Genomic DNA, 26997 nt, shown 5'->3' with positions numbered 1-26997 from the left:
TCTGGATTCATGCAGGAAACACTTCAAGAAAGATCATTCTCCTTTATTTGGAAATATCCCCCATTGCAAAATCTTCTGTAGGAAAATAAATACCAGGGGAGATTTTTTTTTTTTCTCTTCCTATGAGTTTAAGTCTGGACTTGAGGAAAGTCTGAGTTTCCAATATCAACAACCACGAAACCCAACAGAAGATTTTTTTTTTCCGGTGACCCTCTGAAAGACGTTTCATTTCTCTTCCTTTAGCTGTTTAAAACAGCCCTGGACCTGCTATTGTTATGCAAAGAGAAATGCACCGAAAAGGGTACACGCTAACCTCAGAGGCACATTTTTTGGGGAGAGCTACCAATTCCCACCGCCGAAAAATGAAATGATTGCATTATGTTCATGGGTTTCTCGAACGCTCCCATAACATCAAATAATAATAAAAATAATGATAAAGAACAGCGTGAGCTTTCGCGGTGGACAAGGAATCTCCTGAGGTTTTTTAGCCTTCTTACATTTCATTATCGTCTTAAAAATTCACGTTTCTGGACGCGAATGAAAAATAACCTTGGGTTTCCCTTCCAAGAGCCACAGGTCCACATTTATTTTATTTCCCATGACAGAAAGTTGAATTAAGTTTCCCATAACAATGCATCATTTTCTATTTTTGTTCCAGACCTCTTAAAAAAAAAAAACTTAAATAGACTTTAAAAAAAATAGTCTCTTAAATGACAAAGAGGTCATACACGTTTGCAGACGGTGAGGAAGGCTTGGTAGAAAATTTTAAGGTTTTATTTTGATTAATTATCCAGCAAAAAATATGTCAGGGACGGATGTCGGGACGGCAGACGGTGTTTCTCTGTGGCCACTGGAGGGGAGGGTTGGGGCTGGCCACAGAGTCCCCTGAGCCCTGGACCTCTCATTGAGAATAAGGATATTTTGCCAAAGATTCTGTCATACAGTTGGAAAAGGAGTTCAAGTACTTTCCAAAGCCAAAGTGCAATGCATAAAATTGAATGAAAGCATCATTGCATCAGGAAAGTGAGAATAATTTTTGCAGCAATAAGAGCTGATGCACTCATCTGCCCTGATCCCCTGGGGAGACCCCCTTTGGATGCTTGAAAACCCTGGACAGGACCGAGCCCTAAATGTGGTGCCTTTTCCCACATACACATCCCTGTGATGAAGCTTGATTTATGAGTTGGACACAGTGGGAGATTAATAATAATAACTGATGGGAAAAAAAATGGATCAAGGGCTATAGTAGGTGAATAAAAGTTATGGGTGGCTTCCCATTGGTAGATATTTACCACGTGGCCCAACTTGGTTGCAAGGGATCCTGGGAAATGTAGTCTCTTCTACATTCTGCAATATGGCGGAGATGCAGGGCGTTGCTTGTGCGTCTCAATGCAAATAAGGTGTCGGACGAAAGAATAAGAAAAACCTATTGATGCGGTTGTTTTGATTTTTTTTTTTTTTTGCAATTATATTTCTTGTTCCAGAAAGTTAAAATTAAGATTTTTTTAAAAAAATTCATATCTGGGGTTTGTAATTTTTTCCTAAGTTTTATAATATATATAATCTACCTATACGTGTGTGTATGTGTGTGTGTATGTATGTGTGTGTGTGTGTGTGTGTGTGTGTGTGTGTATATATATATATATATATATATATATATATATATCGTTTAAAAGTCTTTTATATTTTTTGGAGATTATGTAATAACAGAGAGAAGAGGTGGCATTCCAAGTGTAGGCACGAACAATTCAGAAGGATGCTATGGAAGAGAGAAAATATAACTTGGAGCCGGGTGCAGAGGTGCACGCCTGTAATCCCAGTGGTGCAGGAGGCTGAGGCAGGAGGATTGCGAGTTGGAGACCAGCCTCAACAACAGCAAGGTGCTAAGTAGTTTTAAGTTAGGACTTCTTCAGATTTGGGAAGATTTGCACAACACAAAGAGATCTCCTGGGGATGGGTCCCAAGCCTGGACGTGAGATTCATTTATGTCTCACGCATACCTCCTCCACATAGCTCTAAGGCATAGTATATGCTAATTTTTTTTGTGCCTGTGTTTGGATTGTAACCCATCACATGAAGCCAAGTGAAGAGTTTTAAACTTGTTGACACCCTGTTGACTTTGAAAAAGTTTTGGATTTTGGACCCTGGATAGGAATTTGGAATTTTAGATTAAGGAATGCTCAGACTGAATACACTAAAATATGCATATATATACTATATTCATATATACTGTAAATGAGCATGCATATCATATAACATCATATGTATGTTATTTTATATTAATTTATATAAGGTTTTATATATATATATATATATATCCATCATCTATGTATCTACCCCAATCATTTATCCATTATCTATGTACATCTATTTATCTAGCATCTGTTTCCTATCATTTCTCATTTATCTTGTCCAAGACTAATAATGACAAAACAGTTGTTCCAATACCATTTATATTCTGTGGGTTTTTTTTTCTTTTTTATGGAGGAATGATACTATTTATAACACTGTGCTACTGTGCCAAAGAATTCCATTGAACAAGAAAGCTATTCATTTTTTGCAGGGGAGGGGACCCAAAACATCAGCAATTCTTTGTGACTTTGCACAGGGCGGGTGAGTCTTAGGGTGTGGGCAGGAGAGAGGAGCCCAGATATTGGATTTATTTCCTTTTTTCAGGTAATTTCAGTGCAACGGGCAGCCAGTGGGAAGTACCAGAGGTTAGGAGATTTCCCGGAATGTGGCACAGCTATTAAGATGAGATAAAAGAGTCCTGTTGGCCCCTTATCCCCTTCCTGTGGGTGAGTGAGTTACCTTATATTATTTGCTTCATCTCAACAAGCCTCAGATTCCCAATATGCCCAGCGGGTCTATGACCTTGCTCCAGGGTGCCTTTGAGAATCAAATGCAAAAATGTATCAATCGGGATTCAGACTCAGCACCTTGTCACCCGTTATTAACATTTTAAAAATTTAAATTAAATTTAATTTTCAATGAAGGAGCATGCATACATGTTGGAACTCATTATGATGGTTGCATTTAACTTTAATCCTTTATCTATTATTTTTTCCCCAAGGGATAGATGTCTAAAAACATAATATGGATTTCAACAGTTCCTCTTCATGGTCTATTTGTGGATCAAAGTGGTCATAGGTCGTCTGGGATGAAGGGACTTAAGGGTTAATTATTTCCAGCAGGGGTCAGCCATGGGACAAGCAGGAGTGTGGAGGACACATGGGACAAGGGACATGGGAGCCTCCTTGGATTTGACCTTGAGCTGCAGCCTCTGAGCTCCGGCTGAGACACCAGCTCACTTTCTGAGTGCCCACGGCCCTAGTGAGGAGCCTCAGGTATTTTTTCTCTTTGCATACCACCCCTTACAGAAATCCCCTTCCACTGGAGACAACGTTAGCGCTCAGCCTTGGATGTCTTGGCTTTTACATAATCAAAAAATATCGTAGAGCCAGGCAGGGTGGTACCTGCCTGTTATCCCAGTGGCTCTGGAGGCTGAGGCAGGAGGATCGCAAGTTCAAAACCAGCCTCAGCCAAAGTGAGGCCCTAAGCAACTCAGTGAGACTCTGTCTCTAAATAAAATGCAAAACAGGGCTGGGGAGGGGGCTCAGGGGTCAAGTGCCCCTGTGTTCAAGCTCTGGTACCAAAAAAAAAAAATTTAAGATAAATACCAATCCCCGTGGTTGTGTGTGAGCCCCCAAGTGCAGGAACACATGCACACTTGGAATATCCCCCCGCACCCCTGGGCTGTAGGCTGACGACCTCCTTCCATGCAACTGGCCATTGACTGACCATCACCCTGGGGTATAACGGGAACTGCCACACTCCATCAGTTTCCCCAATCATCCTTCCAGGACGGTGACACCAACCGCACTCGACAGATGAGAAACAGAGCCTGGGTGGCCCTCCTGGGTCTGCAGCTACTCAGTGGCTTGCAGTTCCACCTCGTCCCCCAAAGCTGGGCACATGGATGGTTCTGATCCTGGGGAAGTCTTTCATCTGCACGGAACATGTGCACATTTTCCTTTAGTGCCGTGATTCCCCGGAGAGCCGAGTCCAGCGAGGGCTTGCATAGCAATTCTACAGCGTTAGGTAGCACAAGTCACCCACAAAGGGTTTAATTTAAATAAAGTCCACGGAGCGGGGGATGGTTCAGTTCCTGGGCCATTTTGGAGGGGAGACTTGAGCACCTGTGGATGTTGATATTTGCAGGGTCCTGCAAGCAAAGAGACTGAGAGATGACCGCTTGGAGTGGGACCCAGGCATCCTGAGCGAGCACCACATTTTCTGTTGGCATGGTGACCCCCTCACTTACCAATCCGATAGCAGAAGCACCGAGATGCAACAAATGCATGCCCAAGCTTGCAATTTCTGCACGGGGAGGGGAGTACTGTCCCCCAGGAATGGACACCCACCATCTACTCATCGGTCACTCAGAAACACGGCTGGCGTAGCCATTAGGATTGCATCCCCCCCCCAAATATGTCTGTGTCCCAACCCAACACCCTGAATCCACGCCCTGTCAACTTATTTGGGTGACACGCAATCACGGGATGGCTCTCCAGAAGAGGTTGTTCTGCACATCGAAGTGACAGATGTCCTCGGAATAGAAAAGATGTGTGGGAGGCCACTGGGTGTGTACCAAACACCAGCGGTCCGGCCATTAATCACGGTGGCTGAGCGCCCCTTAATCCCGGGACATTCTGCAAGCCAGTCAGCGATGAAGTGGAAGCCAATTAAGTTGTCTCCCGAAGCCGTCACGTTCCATCATGGCCGGGAGCTCTCAGAACGCGCTGTGGTTCCGGGACCCGCCCCAATAGGCAACTGGCGTTTGGGACATTTTGCTTTCTTCTTGGTCTGGCTTTGGTTTGCTCCAATGAGCTACTGAACTGAATGGGATTTTCCTTTTAGCAAGAGACACAACAGGACGCAGAGACTGCAGTGAGGGGCCACCAGCCCAGGGCCACCTGGAGACCCAGGAGCTGGACAGGCAGGAGGAGCCCCCCTGGAGCCCGTGGAGGGAGCTGGACACCATGGTGAGAGGTGGGTTCCGTCCACATTTGCACCACAGAACCTGTGAGTGGGACCTGGTGTGGGAACAGGGTCTCTGCAGAGGTCGTTAGTGAAGGGTCCTGAGATGGGCTCCTCCTGGGTCAGGGGGCCCTCGTGCCATGGCCATGTCCTCCCAAGACACAGAGGAGGAGCCCCGTGGAGACTGGAGTGAGGGGCCACCAGCCCAGGGCCACCTGGAGCCCAGGAGCTGGAGAGGCAGGAGGAGCCCCCTGGAGCCCACGGACAGCTGGATCTCACATTTGGGCCATTGCAGCCGAGAGATAAGAAATTTCAGTTAATTGGAGGCATCAAGTGTATGGTCACCTATTACCGCAGCCCCAGGAACACGGCAGGATGTGAGGGTCCTTCCGTCTCTGCAGGTGACCAGCAGAAGGTGAACCCACAGGAAGCCCCGATGATCCATGTCCTAACAACATTCCAGCAGAGAAGTCCCTATAAGAAAGGAGGCTAGAGCCAGCCCCTGGGGTGGCCGAAGTCCACCTGTGGGCTTTGCTCCACCTGGTGTGAGGTGCTACTTGCCAGTGCAGCAAGTCAGGACCCCAACCTGCCAGGGCCATGTTGAGCCGGTGATGGGATCACCACGCCCAGGAGACTTGAGCCTGCACAGACAGGAGTGCAGGAAGTCTCTCGTGGCTGCAGGGCCCTTCGCATTGCATTGGGTTGCGGGGTGGGGAGCTCCCTCCCCGGGTCCAGCGTCCACCCCGTCCACCCGGCGACCCTGAACAATAGCTGCATCTGCTTTTGCAAGCTGGATCACAGAGCCTGGTTGTAATTTGGCTTTCCAGTGAGGATCTGGGAGCCATAAATAGTGGCAATGGAGTGTGAGCTCAGGATTCTGCTTGTGCACACAGATTTACAAGCTCCAACCCCAGATGGTAGAAGTTAGCCCTTTGGAGGGAGGAAAGAACGCGTTTCTTTCAGTTAGGATGCTTTTTTTTTTTTTTTGGAAAAAAATATATAAATATATATGGTGCATGCTTAAGTGATTGCACTGACGGAACAGCTCAGAGCTCCCGCGTCCTTATTCTGGGGAAACTGGTTCCGATGCTTTTTGATGTGGCTGAGTCACGAGCTGCCCAGTGCCTCTCACTTATCCAGCTCCACCGCGGATTGTTAAGTATCTGGGTTTGTTCGCTGTAGCTACGTGCACCCAGACTAGCTCAGGGAATGGGAGTTCATCACACAGTAGGAACTCTCTATCCTCTTTATCCGTTCAGCGAGCCTCTGTCTGTCTGTCTGTCTGTCATCTGCCAATGTGTAGGTGTCTGTCCCAACCTGGGTGGGGCTGCTCCTGGCACCTGGTGGGTGCAGCCCAGAGAGGCTGCTCCACACCCTGCAGTGCACAGCACAGCCCACCCCAGAGCACCCCCAGCCCCAGAGTCCTCTCTTGGGAGCACCAATCCTTCAGACAGGATCCATTTCCTCCCCAGGTGCCTGTCGTGTTCCTTGCCCCTCATTAGGTCTTCAACAAAACCCACGCATTAATGAATAAACGAGAGATACCTCTGTGCTTCCCACAGACTCGTGAAGGAGAAGCAAGCATTCTTTCCATGCAGGGACGGAAACGGTTCAGCATTTGGCAGACGTGTGCTTGCCAAAATGCCGACCCGACGGGCCCCCGGTACCTTCTTCCCGAGGATTTATCTTAAGTTTGCTGTTTTTCTCCCTCCCCGAGAGAACTCCAAAGAATGAGAGTCTCTCCGAAGAAGCAAAGGAATGAGAGATTTTCCTACTTCAGGAATGCCAAGACATGTAGATGTGTCTTTTGAGAGAAAGAAGAAGAATTTTTGCAAACAAAGCAAAAATTCCCGTTTCCTTCCCTGTCTAAAAACTTACAGAGAATAGCTGAAATGCAATGCATAAAAGCAGTTTTTTTACCCCCAAAAGCTCTGATTGAGCCCCCGATTCATTGGCTCTTGCAAAACTCACAGCCCAGGTCTTTGGAAAATATCACTTTATTGTCAAATGTACAGCATATGGACCTTAAAAATACAATAAAGCAGTCATAGGAATAGCAGCTCTCCTGACCTCCATCAGTGCCTCCTGACCTTGGCAGGGGTGTGGGGGGGTGGGCAGCCGGTTGGACTTGATTGACAGGTAAGGCACTGCAGAGTAGTCTGGTGGCTTTTTACATTTTAATATTTATTTTTAGAAGACTCTGCGTGCCCTTCTATGGGGGCCTGGATTCCTCTTTTCCTGTGGCTCCTGTTTACATCACCCAAGGACAGCTTTCAAGATGAATTTTACATGCAATGAAATTTAATATCCCAGCCTCCACCCCCACCAACCACCACCACCCCCACTCACCACCAATGTAGGGTTCCGGAAGGCGGCCCGGGGAGAAATTGGTGTTGAATGGCATTTCCATGTCTGCTCTAATGTACCCGAGTCTTGTAAAGACCAATAATTTATTATGTTTTAATGAGCTAGAAAGTCTCTCTCTTTCTACTCTCATCGTCTGAAGGGGGAAGAAAACAATTTTTTTTAATATTTTATATTTATAACAGTATAGATATTTCCGGAGAAAAGTCTTTACATCTGACACGGTGTGCATATGAAACCAGAGATTTAAAAACAAAGGCACTGACCCTGTCTGGCTCTGAGCCCTTTAAGGGACACTCGGGAATTCTGAAGCAACAGAGGAAATTGCCAGAAATTTCTAGAATGTTCCATCCTGTGGGGAAAAAAAAAACGCGGCTGAGAATTCACCAGGTGATCATGTTTCACAGGGATAGCAAGACAATCCGGGTCCTCCTTGCTGGGGGTATCAGCGCTTCTTTTGGCCAAGGACGCTAGGTCAAGGTCAGCCTCACCTTGAACCCCACGGGGACCAAAGTGCCCTAGTGCGACGCCTTCCCGAGCTCCAATCCTTACGCCCTGAATTTCCTTACAAATGACCTCTGGGTCTCACCTCCCAGTGAGCAGCGGCCACCCACGTGCGTCCTGCGGAGATGGTCAGTAGACATGGACGTACGTGGTTTTGGAGTCCGTGCCCAGGATGTTCCTGGCGGTGCACTTGTAGAAGCCGGCGTCCCTCTGGGTGGCGTGCTGAATGGACAGCGATCCCTGGGGATGAAGGTACCTGTTCCCGTAGAGACGGGCCTGGGCCCCGGCGGTCAGCTGCGACTTGTCCGGGAGCTCCCACGTGATCTCAGCTTTGGGAATGCCCATGGCCAAGCAGTTCATCTTCACCGTGTTCCCCGGGCGGGTGTAGACCACCGGCACCGGCTCGCTCGTGATGCGCGGCGGGTAGGCGATCACGATGACCGGGGTGCTGACCATCAACGAGCCGTACGGGCTCTCCACCCTGCACACGTAGGTGCCCCTGTCAAACACCGAGGCCTCGCGCACCGTGAGGCTGCCGTTTTCCGAGACGGAGACGCGTCCCAGGTCTTGGGGACCGTCCAGAGCCATTCCATTGGGGAGCGTCCACGAGAAGCGGCCCCGGCCAGCCCCAGGAGGGGCGCAGGGGAGCTGCAGGTTCTCCCCGTTGATGATGCTCACCAGGTTGTGGTACTGCTTGCTCGGTTCGGGTTTCAGCCCCACCTTGAGCGACACCAGCCTCTCGGTGTGGCCGGCGGCGTTGCGCGCCACGCAGCGGTAAGCCCCGGCGTCCACCGAGGACAGTCCGCTGATGTGCAGCATGCCGTCGCGCTTGTGGTAGAATCGCTGCAGCTGCTGGCCGCTCAGGAGCTCGGTGCCGTTGGGCAGGACCCACAGCAGCGTGGGCGGCGGGGTCCCCGAGGCCGAGCAGTTGAGGCTGATGGTGTGGCCGGCCATGGCCGTGATCTTCTCGCTGACCGGGTCGTGGAAGACGGGCTTCTCCAGGGGCTCCAGGACGGTGAGCTGCACGCTGAGCCTGGCTTCTCCGCCCTCGTTGCGCGCGATGCACACCAGCTGCACCGAGTCCGTCTTCCTCACGCTCCTGATGTCCAGGGAGCCGTTGCGGTGGACGGTGACCCTGTTTCCGTAGTAGGGCGCGGGCAGGATGACGCCCTCTGGGAAGGCCCACAGCACCCTGGGCGACGGGATGCCCCGGGCTTGGCAGTCCAGCAGTTTCCGGCTGCCGGCGGTGGCCACCTCCCGGACCGTGGTGAGGGCGCTGGGGTGGCCGTTGATCCTGGGGGGCTGCACGTGCACCTGGACCCACACCGTTTTCCTGTCCTCGCCGGCGCTGTTCCGGACCAGGCAGGTGTAGTTCCCGCTGTCCGAGCGCTGAGCCTTGCGGATGAGGAGCGTCCCGTCCTCATAGACCTGGTACTTGTCCGACGACGACGACGCGGGGATCGGCCGGTGGGCTGGAGAGAACCAAGTGACCTTGGGCACGGGCTCCCCCTTGGCCTCGCAAGCCACGGTGGCCACCTCTCCGTAAGCCACCTGCACCACCGAGTGGGTCTTGTTCCGGATGGCCGCGGGCTCGGCCACCACCTGGACGCGCACTCGCATCTCGTCCTTGCCCACCTGGTTCTCGGCGACGCACGTGTAGTCCCCCTCCTCGCGCGGGCCCACCTCGTTGAAGTAGAGCGTGCCGTTGTGGAAGACCACGTAGCGCTTGGTGCGCGCCCCGCTGTCGTCCGACTGCATCAGGGAGTGGACCAGGCTGCCGTCCGGCAGGCTCCACGAGATCTCCGGGTTGGGCAGCCCCGTGGCCACGCAGTCCACCTTGAGGTCGCCCCCGTACAAGACGCGGTGGTCATTTTCCTCCTTGTGCTCGATCTTGGCGGGCTTCATCTCCACGTTCACCTGGAGCACCACGTAGTCGTCCCCCACCTTATTGCGGGCCACGCACAGGTAATCGCCCGCGTCTTTGTCGGTCACCGACTTCACCACCAGGGTCCCGTTGGTGAACACCTTCACCCGGGCGTCAAAGCTGATGGAGAAAAGGAGAAAACGAGTCAGGGGTCAGTCTGGCAAAATACCCCCTGCCCCTGGCTTTAGGTGCCAAGAAGAACACAGAAATGGGCGGATTCCATAGGGCGAATTTGGCTCACCATCATTTATCACCTATGTCCAAAAAGGGAAGGTGTCCCATCATTCCAACACCAAGATATGGTAGGAGGTGTTGGAGATGATGATCACCCTCAAATTGAGCACTGCACATCTTGAACAACCATCCCAGGATGGCTCATAGATATGCGCAATTGTTGTGGGTCAATTAAAACCAAAGCCTGAACCTGGGTGGTGCAGGCCTGTAATACCAGTGGCTTGGGAGGCCGAGGCAGGAGGATTGAAAGTAGGAGGCCAGCCTCAGCAACTTAGCCAGGCCCTAAGCAACTTAGCAAGACTCTGTCTCTAAACTTATCCAGCTGTAACTGTAACACATGAGTCATCTTCTCCCCCCCCCACACACTCTCTCCTTGCTTTAAAAAAAGAAAAAATACAAAGAATCAACAAAAGGAAGTTTCTTTTTTCTTTTTTTTTTTTCTTCAAAAGAGTGAAGGAAACCAACCTACACTTAGCTACTACACCAAGATAAAAAGTGAGAAAGTTTAAATAAATGAAGTCAAAGATAACAAAAGAGACCTTTGACCAGATTCTGGGGAATCCAAAGGATCCCATTTGTAACAAGGCCACCCCGAGGACTTTGACAACCTGCAAGAAAAGTCCAGATTCCCAGAAAAGGTCGGTTCAGAGACGGATCGGGACATGCAGCTGCCTGTACGGAGCCCCATGGATTTCTGCAGCATCCAGGGGTTGGCGTCCAGAGGTGGACGATTGACCACACAGAGGAATTCCCTGCATGTCTGACCTTGGGCTGTCCTGGCTGCAGATTCAAGAGTGTGGAATGCGATCCGACTCCTGCTCTGTAGTGTGTGTGTGTGTGTGTGTGTGTGTGAGTTCAAATGTCTGCATCAGGGTGCAAAGTTTTGTCTTCAGACTTGCCCTTTGGAAATCTCAATGCCTCCTGCTTTCTAGCGGGAGCCTATAGAAGCTGCTTATCCTTGGATTCCAATCCCTTAGTAGTTCCTACACATGGCTCCGTTCTGCTGGAACATCTAGGGTTGTGTCTCAGAGTTTTAAACACACACACACATGCAAAAAAATCTGAACATTATAAATACATGTATAGAGAGACAAAGAGAGATGCATGGATCATCTGTATATATTCTGCTTGCAGAATATGTACAATATAAGCAGAATGCAAAATATATTTGTATATATGCAGAATATATATATATACACACACATATATAAAACATAGAGTCTCTATATATGAAGATGGATGATTGATAGATACAGACTTATTTTCTTTTTTCTTGGTACCTGGGATTGAACTCAGATGCACTCGACCCCTGAGCCCCGTCCCCAGCCCTATTTTGCATTTTATTTAGAGACAGGGTCTCCCTGAGCTGCTTAGGGCCTCCCTTTGGCTGAGGCTGGCTTTGAACTTTCAATCCTCCTGCCTTAGCCTCCAGAGCCTCTGGGATGACAGGCATGGGCCACCGCACTGGGCTTGATCATTGTTAATAAAAGCAAGCACTGACGTTGACCAGTTAAACTGTGTGATTTGGTCTGTTTGTGTCCATCAAGCCACAGACTTGGTAAGTGGTCTGAGAATAACAGGGCGGGGGGGGGGGGCGGGAAGCACATTTTCTTATGCATTGAAACAAGTTTGCATCCAAAATTTCCTAGGGCAGCCTGCATTTCTGAGCCTAGGGAGCTTCTGTAGCAATGATCCCCAGCTTGGGGTGCAATCCGGACAGCAAACCTGAAGCATGCACCGGGGCTGCCTGACCCCAGGGATTTGGCCTCTGCAGGGACATTCCGAGAATCTGTATTTTTAAACAATGCCCGGGCCTCTCTGCATCTGTAAAGAACTCCCAAGCTGCCGGCCGGCCAAGGAGCCCGCTCCGTGATAGATGAATTCCTGTCACAAAGGGGCTTCCCTGCTCACGTCTCAGAGTGTAATTAGCCGGGATTAGTAAGAAGGAGGCCTCAGAGAGCGAGTGATTTACAGGATCCGGGTTCACGGGGACACCCTGAGAGAAGCACTCGCCAGCCAGCCAGCCAGCCGCCGGCAGGATCCGCATTCCTGAGCTGTCCATGTTTCAACGCTGCCCGGGGCCAGGCATCTGCTGGGCTGGAAGGGATTCCAGGGAAAACCGGATACGTGGAGTTTTGCAGGGATTGTGCAAGACGGGCCGGCACCGCCCGGCTGCCTGGGGTGGGAAGCGCAGCGGGGCAGAGGGGCTGAGCCTCGTCCCTGCACTGGGAGGGTCCTGGAGGGCCCCAGGGTGCACAAGGGACCTGGAAACCCAGTGCCCGGGCTTTCGCCTGTGCAGATGCAAGACACAGACACACGCACACACACACACACACACACACACACACACACACGCCTTCCTCCTCCTCCTCCTCCTCCTCTGCAGCAGCAGGATGAAGCTTCTCCGTCATTTCCTGCTCCTCCGTTTCTTGAGAGTCGTATGAAACAGACCTGGGCCTGGGCTTTCGCACACGAGCATCTACACATGGGTGCATCGCGGTGGTGGGGGACACCCCAGCACCCAGCCTAGACAGCAGCGGCATCCCGGGTCCCCAGCCACCGGGAGCCAGGAGCACATGGATCCTCCAGGGAGACACCAGAAAGGTCTCCACACTCCTGCGTGTCCCCCGGGGGGGGGGGGCACGACATAATTTTCCAGTGAGGATGGTGGCCATCAGTAAATGATATAATGGATATTAAACTGGTGGGTCATCAAGAGACAGGACATAGAAGATAGATGATGGACTATTGATAGGTGATGGATTGGGGCATTAACTGGTGACAGATTGACACATGATAGATAGATGAATAGATAGATAATAGGATGGATTATAGGATAAAAGATGGCTAGACAGACAGGGGGTAGATAATAGGTGGGTAGGTAGAAAAGAGTTTAGACGGTAGACAGATGATGGACAGAGACTCTGTCCTGCAGGTCTCCTCTGCACTGTGGGCCTCTGGGGCTGGGGGTGCTCTGGGGTGGGCTGTGCTGTGCGCTGCAGGAGGTGGAGCAGCCTCTCTGGGCCCCACACACCAGGTGTCAGGAGCAGCCCGTCCCAGGGTGTGAGAACCACCTGAACAGACAGAATGGGTCGATGGCAGATAGATATATAGATAGATAGACAGACAGATAGACAGACAGAATTGGTAGATGACAGACAGATAGGTAGATACATGGATAGATAGATAGATGATAGATCAACAGGATGGATAGATGATTGATAGATAGGTAGAAAGATAGGTGACAGCTGGGTGGACAGATGATGGACAGAGACTGTCCTGCAGTTCTCCCCTGCACTGTGGGCCTCTGGGGCTGGGGGTTCTCTGGGGTGGGCTGTGCTGTGTGCTGCAGGAGGTGGAGCAGCCTCTCTGGGCTCCACACACCAGGTGCCAGGAGCAGCTCCATCTCAAAGTGACAATCACCTAGACAGATTTGGTAGATGACAGACTATAGGTAGACAGACAGATGGCAGCTAGACAGGTAGACACTCTGTCCTGCAGATCTGCTCTGCACTGGGGGCCTCTGGGGCTGGGGGTTCTCTGGGTGGGCTGTGCTGGGCACCAGGAGGTGGAGAGCACACAGACCTCTGTGTGTGGACAAGGGCACTCAGGGCCCAGTGCCTAAGCGTCCTCATGGTGGACACGGATTCTCGCCCCTTTGGGCCACCAAGTCCATCCCCAACACGCAGGCCGAGCGCAGGGCCCAGGGATGAGCCGGAAGCCGGGGGAGCCCCTACCTGAAGAGCGCGTCGATCATGCGCTTGGACGGCAGCCTCCAGAGGATGCGCGGCCAGGGGTCCCCCGAGGCGCTGCAGTCCAGCCGCAGGGTCCCCCCGTACCGGACGTCGGTCCTCCGGGGCGAGGTGCCCGTGATGCGCGCGTTGGCGGCGGCGCGCTGCACGGTCAGCTGCACGGTCCTGCGCGCGGTGCCCACCAGGTTGGCGGCCACGCACTCGTAGCGCCCGCTGTCCTTGGGCGCCAGGTTGCGGATGTAAAGCGTCCCGTTGGGGAAGACGAAGAGGTTCCCGCGGACGAACTGCGAGGGGCGCACCTGGGAGCCGTCCGAGAGCAGCCAGCGCACCGTGGGCGGGGGCGCCGCCCGGGCCGAGCAGTGGATGTGGATGCTCAGCCCCGGGGGCAGCGAGATGTTCTCGGCCTTGTCCTGATGGATGACCGGGGGCAGCGCGGCCACGTGCAGGCGGATGGCCAGGCTGTCGGCGCCCGCCGCGTTGCTGGCCACGCACTTGTACACGCCCCTGTCCGAGAAGGAGGCGTCTTTGATGGACAGGGTCCGGTTCTCATGCAGGGTGATTCGTCCCTCCACGGGGGACACAGCGTGCCACACCCTCCTGTCCGGGAAGATCCAGGAGATCTGGGGGAGCGGGGTGCCCTTGGCTAGGCACTCCATGGCGATGGTGTCTCCCAGGTACACGGTGACGTCCTGGTAGCGGGAAGCCAGCATCTGGGGCTGCTGCACTGTGACCGCCAGCGCCACCACCATCTTGTCCACTCCGTGCAGGTTGCTGGCCGTGCACATGTACTGACCCCGGTCCTGCGTCTGAACCCTCCGGATGACCAAGGTGCCGTTGGCGAGGACCTCAAACCTTTGAATCCGGGTGTTGGGCGTCATGAGCGCTCCTGGCCAACAAGAAAGAACATGGTTAGGTCTCGGCCCCAAATGCACCGATTTCCCTAAAAAACCAGCAACCACCAGGGCTTGGTCAGGGTGTCCTCCTCTTGAAGCCCCAAACTGCGGAAGGCAATGTGCAAAGATGTCACTATCCACGAAAGGAATGCACATTGGATCACACGGAGGTGTCACAATGGTACCTGATAAAACAGGGTCACCAAGAATCAGGAAGGGATTCTGTGCCCATGGCTGGGGATTGGAATGTCCACCACAAACACCAAGGAAAACAGGCCAGAGGTTCCTTCAAGGTGAAAAAAAAAATAATGCTAGGGTCTTGGGCTCCAACCATCACACCCCTGAGGGTATGTCCATAGACAAGGGAATCAGTGTAGGGAGAGATATCTGTACCTCGATCTTCATAGCAGCGCCATTCACAGTCGCCAAGATATGGAAGCAACCTAAGTGTCCATCAAAGGGGGAATGGATAAGAAAACGTGTCTTGGGGGCACCAGGGCATCCATTCTGGCTTTGCTAGGAATGGAGATCCTGCCCTTTCCAACAGCACAGATCAACTAGCAGGATATGAAAGGAAATGAGCCCGGTACAGAGGGACAAAAATCACCTGGTCTCACTCACGGGGGGATCTAGCTACAAAAGCTGAATTCAGAGGCAGAGAGTAGAAAGGTGGTCACCACGGCCAGAGGAAAGGACGTGGGGTGTCCAGCCAGATTTTTTGTCACTGTGATCACAACAATTTTAGAGGAAAAGTCTATTTGGGCTCATGGTTTCTGAAGGTCAGTCCGTGTTCTGCCGACTCCATGGCTCTGGCCCAAGGGGAGCAGAACAAGATGGCGGCAGGGCCTGGAGGAGGAGAGCAGCTCAGGACAGGGCACCAGGGAGCAGAGAGAGCTCTGCCGACCAGGGACAGGAGAGAGACCCCAAAGGCACAGCCCAGGGACCCCCTCCTCCAGCCACACCCACCTGCCTACAGTCACCACCCAGTGAGTCCATCCAAGTGGATTAATCCACTGAGTAGGTTACACATGTGTGTGTTGCGGGCATGGACACCCCAGTCTTGAAGATCCCATCCACCTCCACCCACAGGGATTTCCCTGAGTTCACAGGAGGAGAAATTGGCCAGTTGTTGTGGTTGAACTGAGCGTCTCTCGTGTTTCCCTGGGGTCATCTAGAATCACCCCCTGCAGCCGGTCGGGGGGCAGCAAACAGAGACCTGAGTCTCCAGATCTCTAAAGTTTCCATATTTTCCAGCCCCAAAGGCTCCTGAGCCTGCTGACATTTCTCAAGGCTCTTAATTCTAAGCCTCATTACTTCCTTCCCCCAGGGACCAAAAAAAATGACCTTATTTCTGGACCCCTTCCCCACATTTCTTTCTTTCTTTTTTTTTTTTTTTTTTTTTTTTTTGTGCAATACTGGAGATTAAATCCGGGGGCTCTTTGACACCGACAGGCAACCCCAGTCCTTCTTATTTATTTTTTGTTTTGAGACAAGGTCTCCCTAAGTGATTAGGACCTCCCTAAGTTGCTGAGGCTGGCCTCCACATTGTGATCCTCCTGCTTCACCCTCCCAGTTTGCTGGGATTTCAGGCATATACCACCACACCTGGCGTGTATTTATATTTATGTAGATGATTTGTTTGAGGTTTAGCTTTTCTTTCTGTTTCCAATCTGCCAAGAGTTTTTGCTATGACTCTAAAACGGCTCATGCTGTCTTCCTTGGTATTTGGTTTTTGGTGACCTCCCGAGTGACCTGCTTATGCTCCTTATGATGATGCTTTCCCTAAAAGAGGGGTTATTCCAGCCAGAACAGCTGGATTCCAAGTATAGGTCATTATCATGGAGTGAACTGGGTTCCCCCAAATTGACCCACTGCAATTCTAACCCCCAAGGCCTAAAAAATTGATCAAGGGAAAATGAGGTCCCCAGGGTGACCTGACCCCAGGACCTTGGGATGTGCTGTGGGTGGAGATGGGTCTTTGCAGAGGTGATGGAGGTGCCGAGAGATCCTCAGGGTGGCCCTGACCCAGCAGGAGGATCCCTTACAGAAGATCTCAGAGCCTAAGATATTTCCTATCGAAAGGACCAAAGGATGTGTTCCCATGCCGCCATTAATGTGTCACCCACAGGCTAGACCCTGGCGTCCATTCTCTGGAAAGGAACCAAGTCTAAGTGCTCAGATGCTTCCTCTCATCCCACCGACCCCTCAGATGCTTCCCAGAGTTGTGGCCCTGCCTGAGTCCACAGATCCAGAAGCACCCCCCAGGGTCCCAATCCAGATGCGTAAGCCCCTTACCTGTGGAAACCTTCGTCCAGGTGATGAAGGGCTTGGGCTTCCCTGTGGCCTCACACGGGAACGCGAAATCCATCTCAGCCGTGACAGACACAGTCTGCGGAGACTTGGTGACAATTTGGGGCTTCTCCCCCAGCACCCAGAATTTGGACGTCGACGGTCCTCCAACAAAGATCTTGGAGGTGCTGTGGTGGAAGGTGCCAGAGGACTGGGCAGGAGGCGTCACGGAGGGGACAGAGCTGCGGGTGGAGTAGATCAGGGGGACGTTGTGTAGGCGGGTCGAAGGGGGTGCCGTGGTCCTGGAAGGGCGCAGAGGAGGAGCGGGTGGGCCAAAGTCCACGTGGATGGTGCCCTGAGAATGGACCCTGTTGTAGGGACCGGGGTTCATTTTGTTGTCTCTTGTGACTGGGGCAGGAGAGGGGGACGTCTGAGGCTTGAGAGTGACCCCCAACTTTGGGAAAGAGGGAGTCCTGTTGATGAAGAAGGGGAATCGCCCAACGGAATATGGGGGGACCATTGACTTTGGAAGCTCGCCAACAGGAATTCTGGACTCGGGGATGGTGTTACTTCCAAAGAGTTTGTTATCGCCGTTGAGTCGGTCCATTCTTTGGTTGGTCCGCGCACCAGGAATGGCGGCTTTGGGCAGGTGCAGCGGAACGCGAGCTGTTGTCGTAGTCGCTGATTTTGGAGCTGTGAAGAGTTTGTTCTCTGGGAAAAGCCTTGAAGGAAATGCAGTTACTTCTGGCTTCCTGGTCGAGTGACGAGATGGCTGGACAGTTGCAAAGTATCGTAAGGAGCTCTGAGTGGCCATCTCTGGTGGCCAGGCTGTTCCCCTTGGTAGCGGAGGTCTGGCAGGTTCTCTGGCAGGCGGCTGAGAAATATGGAGTCTCCCATCCTGACCGTGAGTGTCTGGAGCGCGGAACAGGCTGTTTCTGTGGCTACCGTCAAATGCTTCCTTGCCCAACTCCTGCCGCGGAGATGCCTTCAATCCATCCTGGTGGGAAGACGGGGTAGATAACTCACTGGGCATCCCCTGAAGCTGAGTTCCCTCATTGCTTCCTGGGGGACCTTTGGTTTCCGGAGTCCCCACAGAGTTCAAGAAAACATGATCCTTGTTCCCTGCAGGTGTTGGAGACGTTCTCAGGGTAAGAAGGACGGGTTTGGTGGTGGCTTGTCCCAACGATGCAGAGGTGGTGGGTAGCAATGTAGAGGCCACTTCCTCCAATGGAGCAGGATTGGAGATGGGACTCTGTGGTCCTGTTTCAGAAGAACCAGGGACCACAGTGGTTTCACCCTCATCCTGACCACTGGTGGTGGTCTCCACCTGACTTGAAGACCACTCTACTTGGAGGTCTGAGACAGGGGTTGGGACACCAAGTCCCTCCAGCCGGAACGGTGTGGACACCGGAGCCGAAGGGGAAACTTCAAAAGTAGAATCCACCTCTTCCGACTCTTTCAAAAATGGCGGGTCTGTAAGTTCTTCCCCCAAGTTGGTCACAGGTAGGTCTGTCTGCAGTGTCCTGGGCTGGACTGTCCTTGGGGGACTCCAACTGGGGACTCCCGGAATACCTAAAGGAGGAGATTCTTCCTTGAAATCCCCCACAGTGGAAGCCCAGGAAACAGAAGTTGGTGAGACACTCATGGAAGATGCATTGGGGACGGAAGTGTCCGTTTCATCACGGATCACCTTGGTGACACCGTCATTGGCCATTTCTTTTCCATCTGACTCGGGTTTATGGGTGACCACAGTGGTCCCTTGGACGGTCGCATGAGAGGAAGGTATTTTTGTGGTGGTTGTCACTCCAGTGACCTCATATGGGTCCCCGGTTCTCAGAGGGACAATTCTAGGCAAAACTGTGGTTTCCAGACTCGGAGGCACAGCATGTTTAGGTTCATTTTCTGGAGAGGGGCTGGGCTTGGACACGGACGCCGTGGGACTCACCGTGGACGTGGAGGACCGGTGTTTGTTTGGCCTCTTCCCGTTTTTCCTCCGTGGGGTGCCCTTGGATCCAAGCTCTGGACGCTTCTCCAGGTCCAGCCGCTTGGGGACGTTGACGGTGGTATCAACCCAAGAGGTGGGGACCAGGGAACTGTCCACTTGGCTTGGGGTCTTCGTCTCAGGGACCTGAGTTGGTGGAGTAGAAGACGTCCCTGGTGGGGGCAAAGCTGTTGCTGAGGTCTGCTTGTGGCGATGGCGGAACTTGTTGGGGCGAAACCTCCTCCTCCCAGTGGGCCTCCTTCGAGAAGTAGGAGTGGCCGATGCTGAAGGTGAAGTGGCCTTCAGACTGGACGTTGTCATGGCTACCACGGTGGTACCCTGGTGGGGTCGAGCTCCAGTTGCGGATTCCCCGGGCTGAGCAAACGGAGAAATGTGGCTCGTGGCGGTCAGCGTGGGTTTGATGTCTTGCCCTTCAGAAGGTCTGGACGCGCTCGGGTCTCCCCAAGACGTCTCCGCCATGTCCTCTTTAGTGAGTGGAGGACGTTGGGTGCTTAGGCTACTCTTCTCAAGGTGGGCATTGTCCACTGGCCCTTGAAGAGGTGACAGGGCTGGGTCATCCGGTTCCCCTAAGGAGTCCGATGGACCGGTGTCACCCGCCCACGCGGTGGGGGTCAGAGGAAAGTGTGCAGAGGTCCTCTCCTCCCCTGGCTCTGAATTCGTCTCCAGATCTTGATGATAGGACCGCACCGTCTCAGACTCAGCCAAGGAGACTGTCTCCAATGGAGTCTCCTCATCTTCTGTTGTACCTTCTGGCGTGGACGTGGTGTCCACGGCTGGAGACCAAGTCTCGGTCGCTCTCTCTTCATCTGTGGGCTCCTCATAGACTGTGTCTGAGGTCCACAGAGCAGGAGATGAGTCAAGGGGCTCAGACCTCAGGGTGGTGGCTGGAACCCACCTCACGTCCACCTCAGTGGGCGCCACGTCCTCGGTCCTCTCGGCCAACTCATCCTCAACCTCTTCCTCTAGACGTGCCTCTGTGACTTGGGGTTCTCCGAGAACAACATCATCGTGGGCCATGCCGGTGGACAACAGGGTGCTTGACACCTGCTCTTCTTCACCGAACAGAGACACCTCTTCCGAGGACCCTTCGTCAATGGTGACCGTCTGCACTGGAGACACAGAGGGCGGAGACATAGCAGGGGACAGAGAGGTCACTTCTGGACTCGTGGATGGAGAAGTAGTGGTTTCCGGGACCTGGGGTCCTTCGGTGCCTTTGGGGAGATTTTTGCCTCGCACCCTGGCTAAGATATCTGCCCAGCGCTCGGGATTGATCTGCTTGTTCTCCATATTGATCCTCCGCCTGGACTCGAACACTCTGCGGCCCTCCGCGACTTTGGCCTCGGGCTCTTTCTCCGGATGCTTCCAGAGCTTCATTTTCCTCCGCCCCTTCTTGATCTTATCTCCGAGGGGAGCCTCGTCCCTCGACTTCATGACGACCTGTTGGTCCTTGGGGTGTGGAACTCTCCTTGAAGGGTCGTCTTCCTGCCCTGTCCCCGATCCTCCTTCGTCCTCCACAACGTCTCCCCTCACTCTGGAAAAGGCTTTAGCACCTGGACGCCTGCCCCTCTTGGAGGACCGGCCGGGTCCACTCTTCTGCACGGTGATTCCCACCGTGTAGTGGTCTGCCCCTTTCTGGTTGACGGCCACGCATCTGTAGTAGCCACCGTCACCGACCTGGAGCTTGGGGATGGACAGAGACCCATTTGGGAGCATATAGGCATGGGATGTATTAGCCGCAGCGCTGACCAGTCTTCTGTTTGGAAGGATCCAAGTGACGTGGGCTTCGGGTATTGCCAACGTACTACAAGGTAATATGGCAGACTCCCCTGGGTCTTTGTCAATGGTCACTATCTCTCTGTCCAGGGGCGGATTGGGGGCACTCATCACCAGCACCTTGTACGCCACTTGGGCAACTTCATCCCTCACCTGAGCCACGCACTGGTACAACCCTGAGTCCGACGGCGCCATGGATTGGATCCTCAACTGCCCCCCACTGAGGACAGAGAACCTGCTGTCCTGGTCACTTGTGGGCGCCTTCAGGATGGAGCCGTCTGGAAGGACCCAGGAGATGGATGGACTCTCGGACGCTTTGATGTTGCAGCTCAACTGGCACTGACCGCCTTCCAAGACCGTGTGAGCGCTCTGCGTGGCCCCGTCGATCATGACCCAGCTTGTGCCCCGAGCATTCCTGGTGTCTTTGGGGGACACCGTCTGGGAGTACTGGGCCTGGTAGGAGAGCAGAACCTTCTTGGCCGTGCTCTGCCTTCGGTTCAACTGGATCTCGATGGACGGCTGCATGACCCACTCGGGCTCCGCGAGAATCTGGGCCCGGACGCCGGTGTAGTAGAGGGCGTCCGCGTCGGTGTCCTGCCGGTACTGGTAGCTGACCCCGGGGTCCTTGCTGAGCATGACTTCTCGGTGCAGCCTGACGGGGACCTCGCTGTAATAGGCGATCAGCTTCCACAGCTTTTCGTAGTTGTCCCTGGTCATCGGACACTCCAAGTCCAGGGCCAGGGTGGCGTTGACGTCGATGTCCGGGGGGTCCGTCTGGTTCAGCTGAACGCTGGACAGATCCCGCGGCTTCTTGATGTCACACAGCAGCAGGACCATGTTCCGGTGCTCATCGGTCATATTCAAAGAGATGTTCCACGGCGGGGATCCGAAGCCCTCCGGGGCCCGCTGGCTGTCCCCCGCCTCCTCTTGTTCCTGCTCCTCCTCTTCCTCCTCTTCCTCCTCCTCCTCCAGGTGACTCTGGTTGTGTCTCAGAGGGGACTCTATGGAGGGCTTCAGGCAGGCGATGTCGGTCACCTTGAGGATCTCCTGCTTCTGGAGCTTTCTGGGGCTGGAGCAGGTGGCACACAACTGGCCACCTTCGTAGGCTTTGTCCTTCTTGCACTTGAGGATGCCTACGACAGAGAAGCGAGAAACACCCACTGAGTTCAGGAGAACACCAGAGCACCGAGCCCGGCAAGGAAGCCGGACAGTAAAGACTGTGCTTCTTCGTCGGACAGAGGTTCATAACCACGATGATCCACCAGCAGCAATTGTCTAGATCCCGAGTCCCCAGTTCCAAGACACCATGCGCTAACTCACCGTCGTGAGGTTTGGACCCTGATTAGCAACCCTCATGATGTTGGTCCTCTGAGAAGTCCCCCTGCCTGGTGATGCGGTAACCATGGTAACGACCAACAGCAGTGCCTTATTCATGAGCTGATGCTCTTGCACAGAAAATCAGCAGATGTGGAAAAGTACAGTGTGACCCACTGTGTGCCTGCCGCATGTCCTAGTGCATCATGGTAAAGATGTTACTGGTTTATGTAGGGTGTGACTTAGATGTGGGGTGTCCCCAAGAGCTCACGGGTGGGACAATGCTAAAAGGTTCAGAGCAGAAATGACATGGCTTCAATTACCACCCTTAACTTAATAAGTGGATTAATCCACTTGAATGGACTCACTAGGTGGTGACTGCAGCAGATGGGGGGTGGCTGGAGGAGGGGGTCCCTGGGCTGTGCCTTTGGGGTTTCTATCCTGTCCCTGGTGAGCAGAGCGCTCTCTGCTCCCTGGTGCCCTGTCCTGAGCTGCTCTCCTCCTCCAGGCCCTGCCGCCATCTTGTTCTGCTCCCCTTGGGCCAGAGCCATGGAGTCGGCCCACCGTGGACTGGACCTTGGACACCATGAGCTCAAATAGACTTTTCCTCTTGTAAATTTGTTCTTCTCAGGTCTTTTGTCAGTGATAAAAAAGCTGATTAAAATAGTTACACTCTATTTTTCCTGGTATTTTAGAGTGTGCACTTTGCTTAATGAATTATGCACGTAGTTTTTTCCAGTATTTTTAAAGCCCAAAACATCATCCACATGCATTTATGCAGTGTGCCTTCTGTGAAGGTCCAGGGGAAGCCACAGAAATAAAGGAGACACATAAGAATATTTCCAGGTGAAGGGCCAGCTTTGGTACGAAGCCCTTTCTCATCTTAGCTCCCATTTATCCATCTTTCCCCTTGCTACATTATCTGACTTTCATTTGTACAGTGCGCACCTTGAGTTCCTGTCTCTTGGAGCCCTGCCTCTGAGATCTCTCGGAATTTCCTTTCTGGCCACTGCTCCGTCTCCTGCAATGATCCTCTTCCCCCTGCCCAATTCCTTCCTGGTACAATGCACTGATTCGGTTGCAACCCTCTTTCTCCTGGCTGAGCCTCATGGAGGAGGGGGCTTGAGCCCGTGCATGGCTTCAATTACCAACCCTCAGCCAGAGATGGCTCCCATATGCCTGTCCCCTGTCCAAACAGTCTCCGGGTTCCACGCCCAATTGCATTCATGACACGTCTATTTAGACATTGCAAACCCTCCATGAAGTGGCATCTAGGAACAGCACCACACTCCTCTGCAGCTGTACCCAGTGCCAGCCTTTGGGGAAACCAGAAGAGAGGAGCACGTTTAGGTGGCTCCCTGGGAGTCGGCTCCTCCCCTTCTGTTTCCAACTGGAAAGAGCCAGCTGCAGGGCTTTATCTGGGAACCTCCCTGTGTGACTTTCACACATTGAGCACCTTGGAGTGAGCATGTTGGGATTCTGTTTGGAAGTCACACAGAGACACACATGCATGCACCCCGGGTCACGTGTGCACACCACGGGACAGTTACACACGTGCACACACAAAGGCATATGTGTGCAAAGGCATGCATACGCTTAGACCCTCTAGATAATGNGGGGGCAGAGACGGAGCGAGAACAAACCAGTGAATTAAAAGAAAAATCTGGTTTACAACCAGGCAAACACCTGTGATCCCAGCTCTGCGGAGGCTGAGGCAGGAGGATTGCAAGTTGGAGGCCAGCCTCAGCAATTTAGCAAGGACTTAAGCAACTCCATGAGACCCCATGTCCAAATAAAATACAAAGCTGGGCTGGGGATGTGGCTCAGCAGTTAAACATCCTTGGGTTCAAGCCCTGGTACTAGGAAAAAAAAAATCTGGTTTACGATTGAAAAAGCCTCAGCCACACGGAGGGTGTTGGCACACACTTGGGATCCCAGCAATTTTGGAGGCTGAAGCGGGAGGATTGCAAGTTGGAGGCCAGCCTCAGCAAGTTAGAAGGCACTAAGCAATTTAGCAAGAGCCTGTCTCAGAAAAATAAATAAAATGAAATAAAATAAAATAAATAAAAAGGGCTGGGGGTGTGGCTCAGCGGCTAAGCCCTCTTGGTCCAATTCTCAGTTCCAAAAACATAAAAAATAAATAAACTCACAGCCATTACAAAGGGACAGGAACCTCAAGTCATTAGGCTTCCCATTTAATATCAAAAAAATAGCCATTTTATAGATTATCAGGGGAGAATTAGAGTTTTCCCTCTTTACAGATCGGCTCAGAGGGTGGGATTAACCAGGGTCCTCAATGCCGGGGACTCACCTGCAGAGCGCTGAGGTCCCGCAAAGCCCCATCAGGGATGCTGGGGATGTTGTTACCGTGGATCATGAGCAGTTCCAGCTTGGTCAGTCCTGCGAAGGACGTCTCCGACAGAGCCTGGATACTATTAAACCTGCTCAATACGAGGGTCACCGTTAGAATAAGCCACAGCAAGTGTTTCCCCCATGGGACCCATTTCCCCAGACCCCTCAGGAGCCAATCGAGGTTGCGCCAAGTCCTTGAATCTCTGTGTGGCCTCGCCCATCTCTGGGGTGTGCAAAGGACCTGATGCATTTTTTACTCTCTCTCCACTAAAGAATAGGCACCAGAAATGTCGGCCTCAACTTGCTTCTGGAGTCCAGAGACTCTTGTGGAGGTTGGTACGACCTAGAATTTTAAATGAGTCTGTTCCACACGGGGAACTGCAGTTTAAAATGATAAGGATCACAAAGCTAGCCAGAATGAGCCGGGTGGGGTGGCCGTACCTGTCATCCCAGCCACTCCGGAGGCTGAGGCAGGAGGATGGCAAGTTGGAGGCCAGCCTCAGCCACTTAGCGAGGCCCTAAGCCTTAGCAAGACCCTTTCTCCAAAAATAAAAATTAAAATGGCTGGGAATGTGGCTCGGTGGTTAAGCACCCCTGGGTTCAATCCTTTGTACCAAATAATAATGAGGACTTGCATTTTTGCGGCTGCCCCAGGGACATTACTTAACTCCTTGGAAGCCCAACTTCCTCATTAGTAATGCCACTGATAACTCTTCCTCCAGCGGACTGTGTGGGAAAATGACCTAATGACAAGTGACATAGCGTCTGTAGTCTGTCAGGGATCGGTGGCTGGGATCTCTGGCTGGAATGGAGTCGGACACCTGGCCAAGAAATATCAGGGAGATCGGAGGAGAAACTAGGAACATAGAATGAGCATCAGTAATAAAAATAGCAACTACGTTGTTCAGGTCAGAGGAAAGCAGGAATTAGATGCCACAGCAGCCAATGCTTCGTCATAGCACATGCAAGTGCTTAAAAATCATGAAAATTGAGAAATATCGTAATGCAAAAAAATGAGTTAATATTTCTGGTCCACTTGGATTCTTCTCAGAAGCACTTTGCTCTTTTAAGGAATCTCTCTCTCTCTCTCTCTCTCTCTCTCTCTCTCTCTCTCTCTCCATTTAAATGCAAACACACACAATTGAGCACAGGAGATTATTCAGCAATTGGCCAGGCACGGTGGTGCACACCTGTAAAATCTCAAGGGCTTTGGAGGCTGAGGCAGGAGGATTGCAAATTCAAAGCCAGCCTCTGCAAAGGTGAGGCTCTAGCAACTCAGGGAGACCCTGTCTCTGAATAAAATGCAAAATAGGGCTGGGGAGGGGGCTCACAGGTCGAGTGTCCCTGAGTTCAATCCCTGGTACCAGAAAAAAAGAAATTCAGAAAACAACCCCTCACAGAGCTCACCAAGGTATTTCTTTGAGCAGAGTATCAACCGTGAAGCATCCTGAGATGCCCACTTGTCCTCCCAAGCGACCTGAGATGCACACCTGTCCCAAGCGACCCGAGTGTCCAATTGCGCTCCACAGAAGCCTGCGGCTGATGGGCAATCTCAAATCTCACCCGTGCATTTCCTCGCCCATTTTCGAAACCTGCTTTCGGCAAACAGGAAATGCCCGGGTGGTTTTGAGGAGAGAGGAGGGAGAACCCGGCTTAATGGGTACCGGGTTCCTCGGGGGGTGATGAGAATATCTGGAACTCAGCGTGGATGACGACCTGTCACTCAATCGTACACCTGGAGGGTGCAGTTTGAAGTTACTTGATTTTCACCTTTTCCAAAAAGGGCCATTTACAGGATCTCTGTGGATATACTTGGTTCTCTACTCTGTGGGACAGCTCACCCTGGAATCAGGAGATGTCAACCTTCTCTCTGTCTTGGGGACTTTTCTGGGGTACTCTATGGGTATGACACTTGGACTTGACTCGTCTAACTCAGAATTCCCTGACCAGGGTGTGATAAGTGGACAGTTCCCACCAGGGCACAGCTGGTGGTGTCTGGAGATGCTGTTCGGTGTCACGTAGGGTGGACGTTGCTACGGGAATCTGGTGAGTGCAGCCCAGGAAGCTGCCTGATGTCCTACAGTGCACAGGGACCTCCACCACAGAGAGGGAGGGGGCCTCAAACAACAATAGCACCGAGGTCTTGGAAATATGGCCTTAGTACCGAAGTATCCATCCATCCACTCATCCAACCACCCATCCATCCATCCACCATGCATCCATGAATCCATCATCCATCCATCCACCCATCTATCCCATCTATCATCTGTCCATCCATCCATCATCCATCCATGTATCCCCCATCAATAATCCATCCACCCACCCATCCACCTTCCATTTCCTGATGTCCTACAGTGCTCAGGATTCTACTTCACAGAGAATGATTGAGCCTCAAACATCAATAGCACTGAGGTCTTGGAAATATGGCCCTAATATGAAAGCATCTAACCATCCATCCACCCACCCACCCACCCACCCATCCATCCACCCATCTACACACCCATCCATCCATGCATCCACCCATCCACCCATTCATCCATCCACCCACCCATCCAC

At 52.4% G+C, this 26997-nt stretch overlaps 1 protein-coding gene across 1 annotated transcript in view; it reads right to left on the bottom strand.

The window, feature by feature from the left end:
* Nucleotides 1-7021: 7021 nt before the first annotated feature.
* Mxra5 (matrix remodeling associated 5) overlaps nt 7022-26997 on the bottom strand; it is a 26367-nt gene continuing 6391 nt past the window's right edge. The window contains exons 2-6 of the mRNA XM_048797405.1: nt 24386-24530; nt 23395-23405; nt 17007-22000; nt 13804-14704; nt 7022-9952 (exon numbers count right to left, since the gene is read on the bottom strand). Of these exons, the coding sequence (XP_048653362.1) occupies nt 8038-9952; nt 13804-14704; nt 17007-22000; nt 23395-23405; nt 24386-24530 (7966 nt within the window). The 3' untranslated portion in view covers nt 7022-8037. The remainder of the gene's footprint in view (nt 9953-13803; nt 14705-17006; nt 22001-23394; nt 23406-24385; nt 24531-26997) is intronic.

The sequence above is a fragment of the Marmota marmota genome, unplaced genomic scaffold (assembly GCF_001458135.2).
Source record: "Marmota marmota marmota unplaced genomic scaffold, marMar, whole genome shotgun sequence".
NCBI lineage: Eukaryota > Metazoa > Chordata > Mammalia > Rodentia > Sciuridae > Marmota > Marmota marmota.
This window is presented reverse-complemented; position numbering and strand designations above follow the sequence as displayed.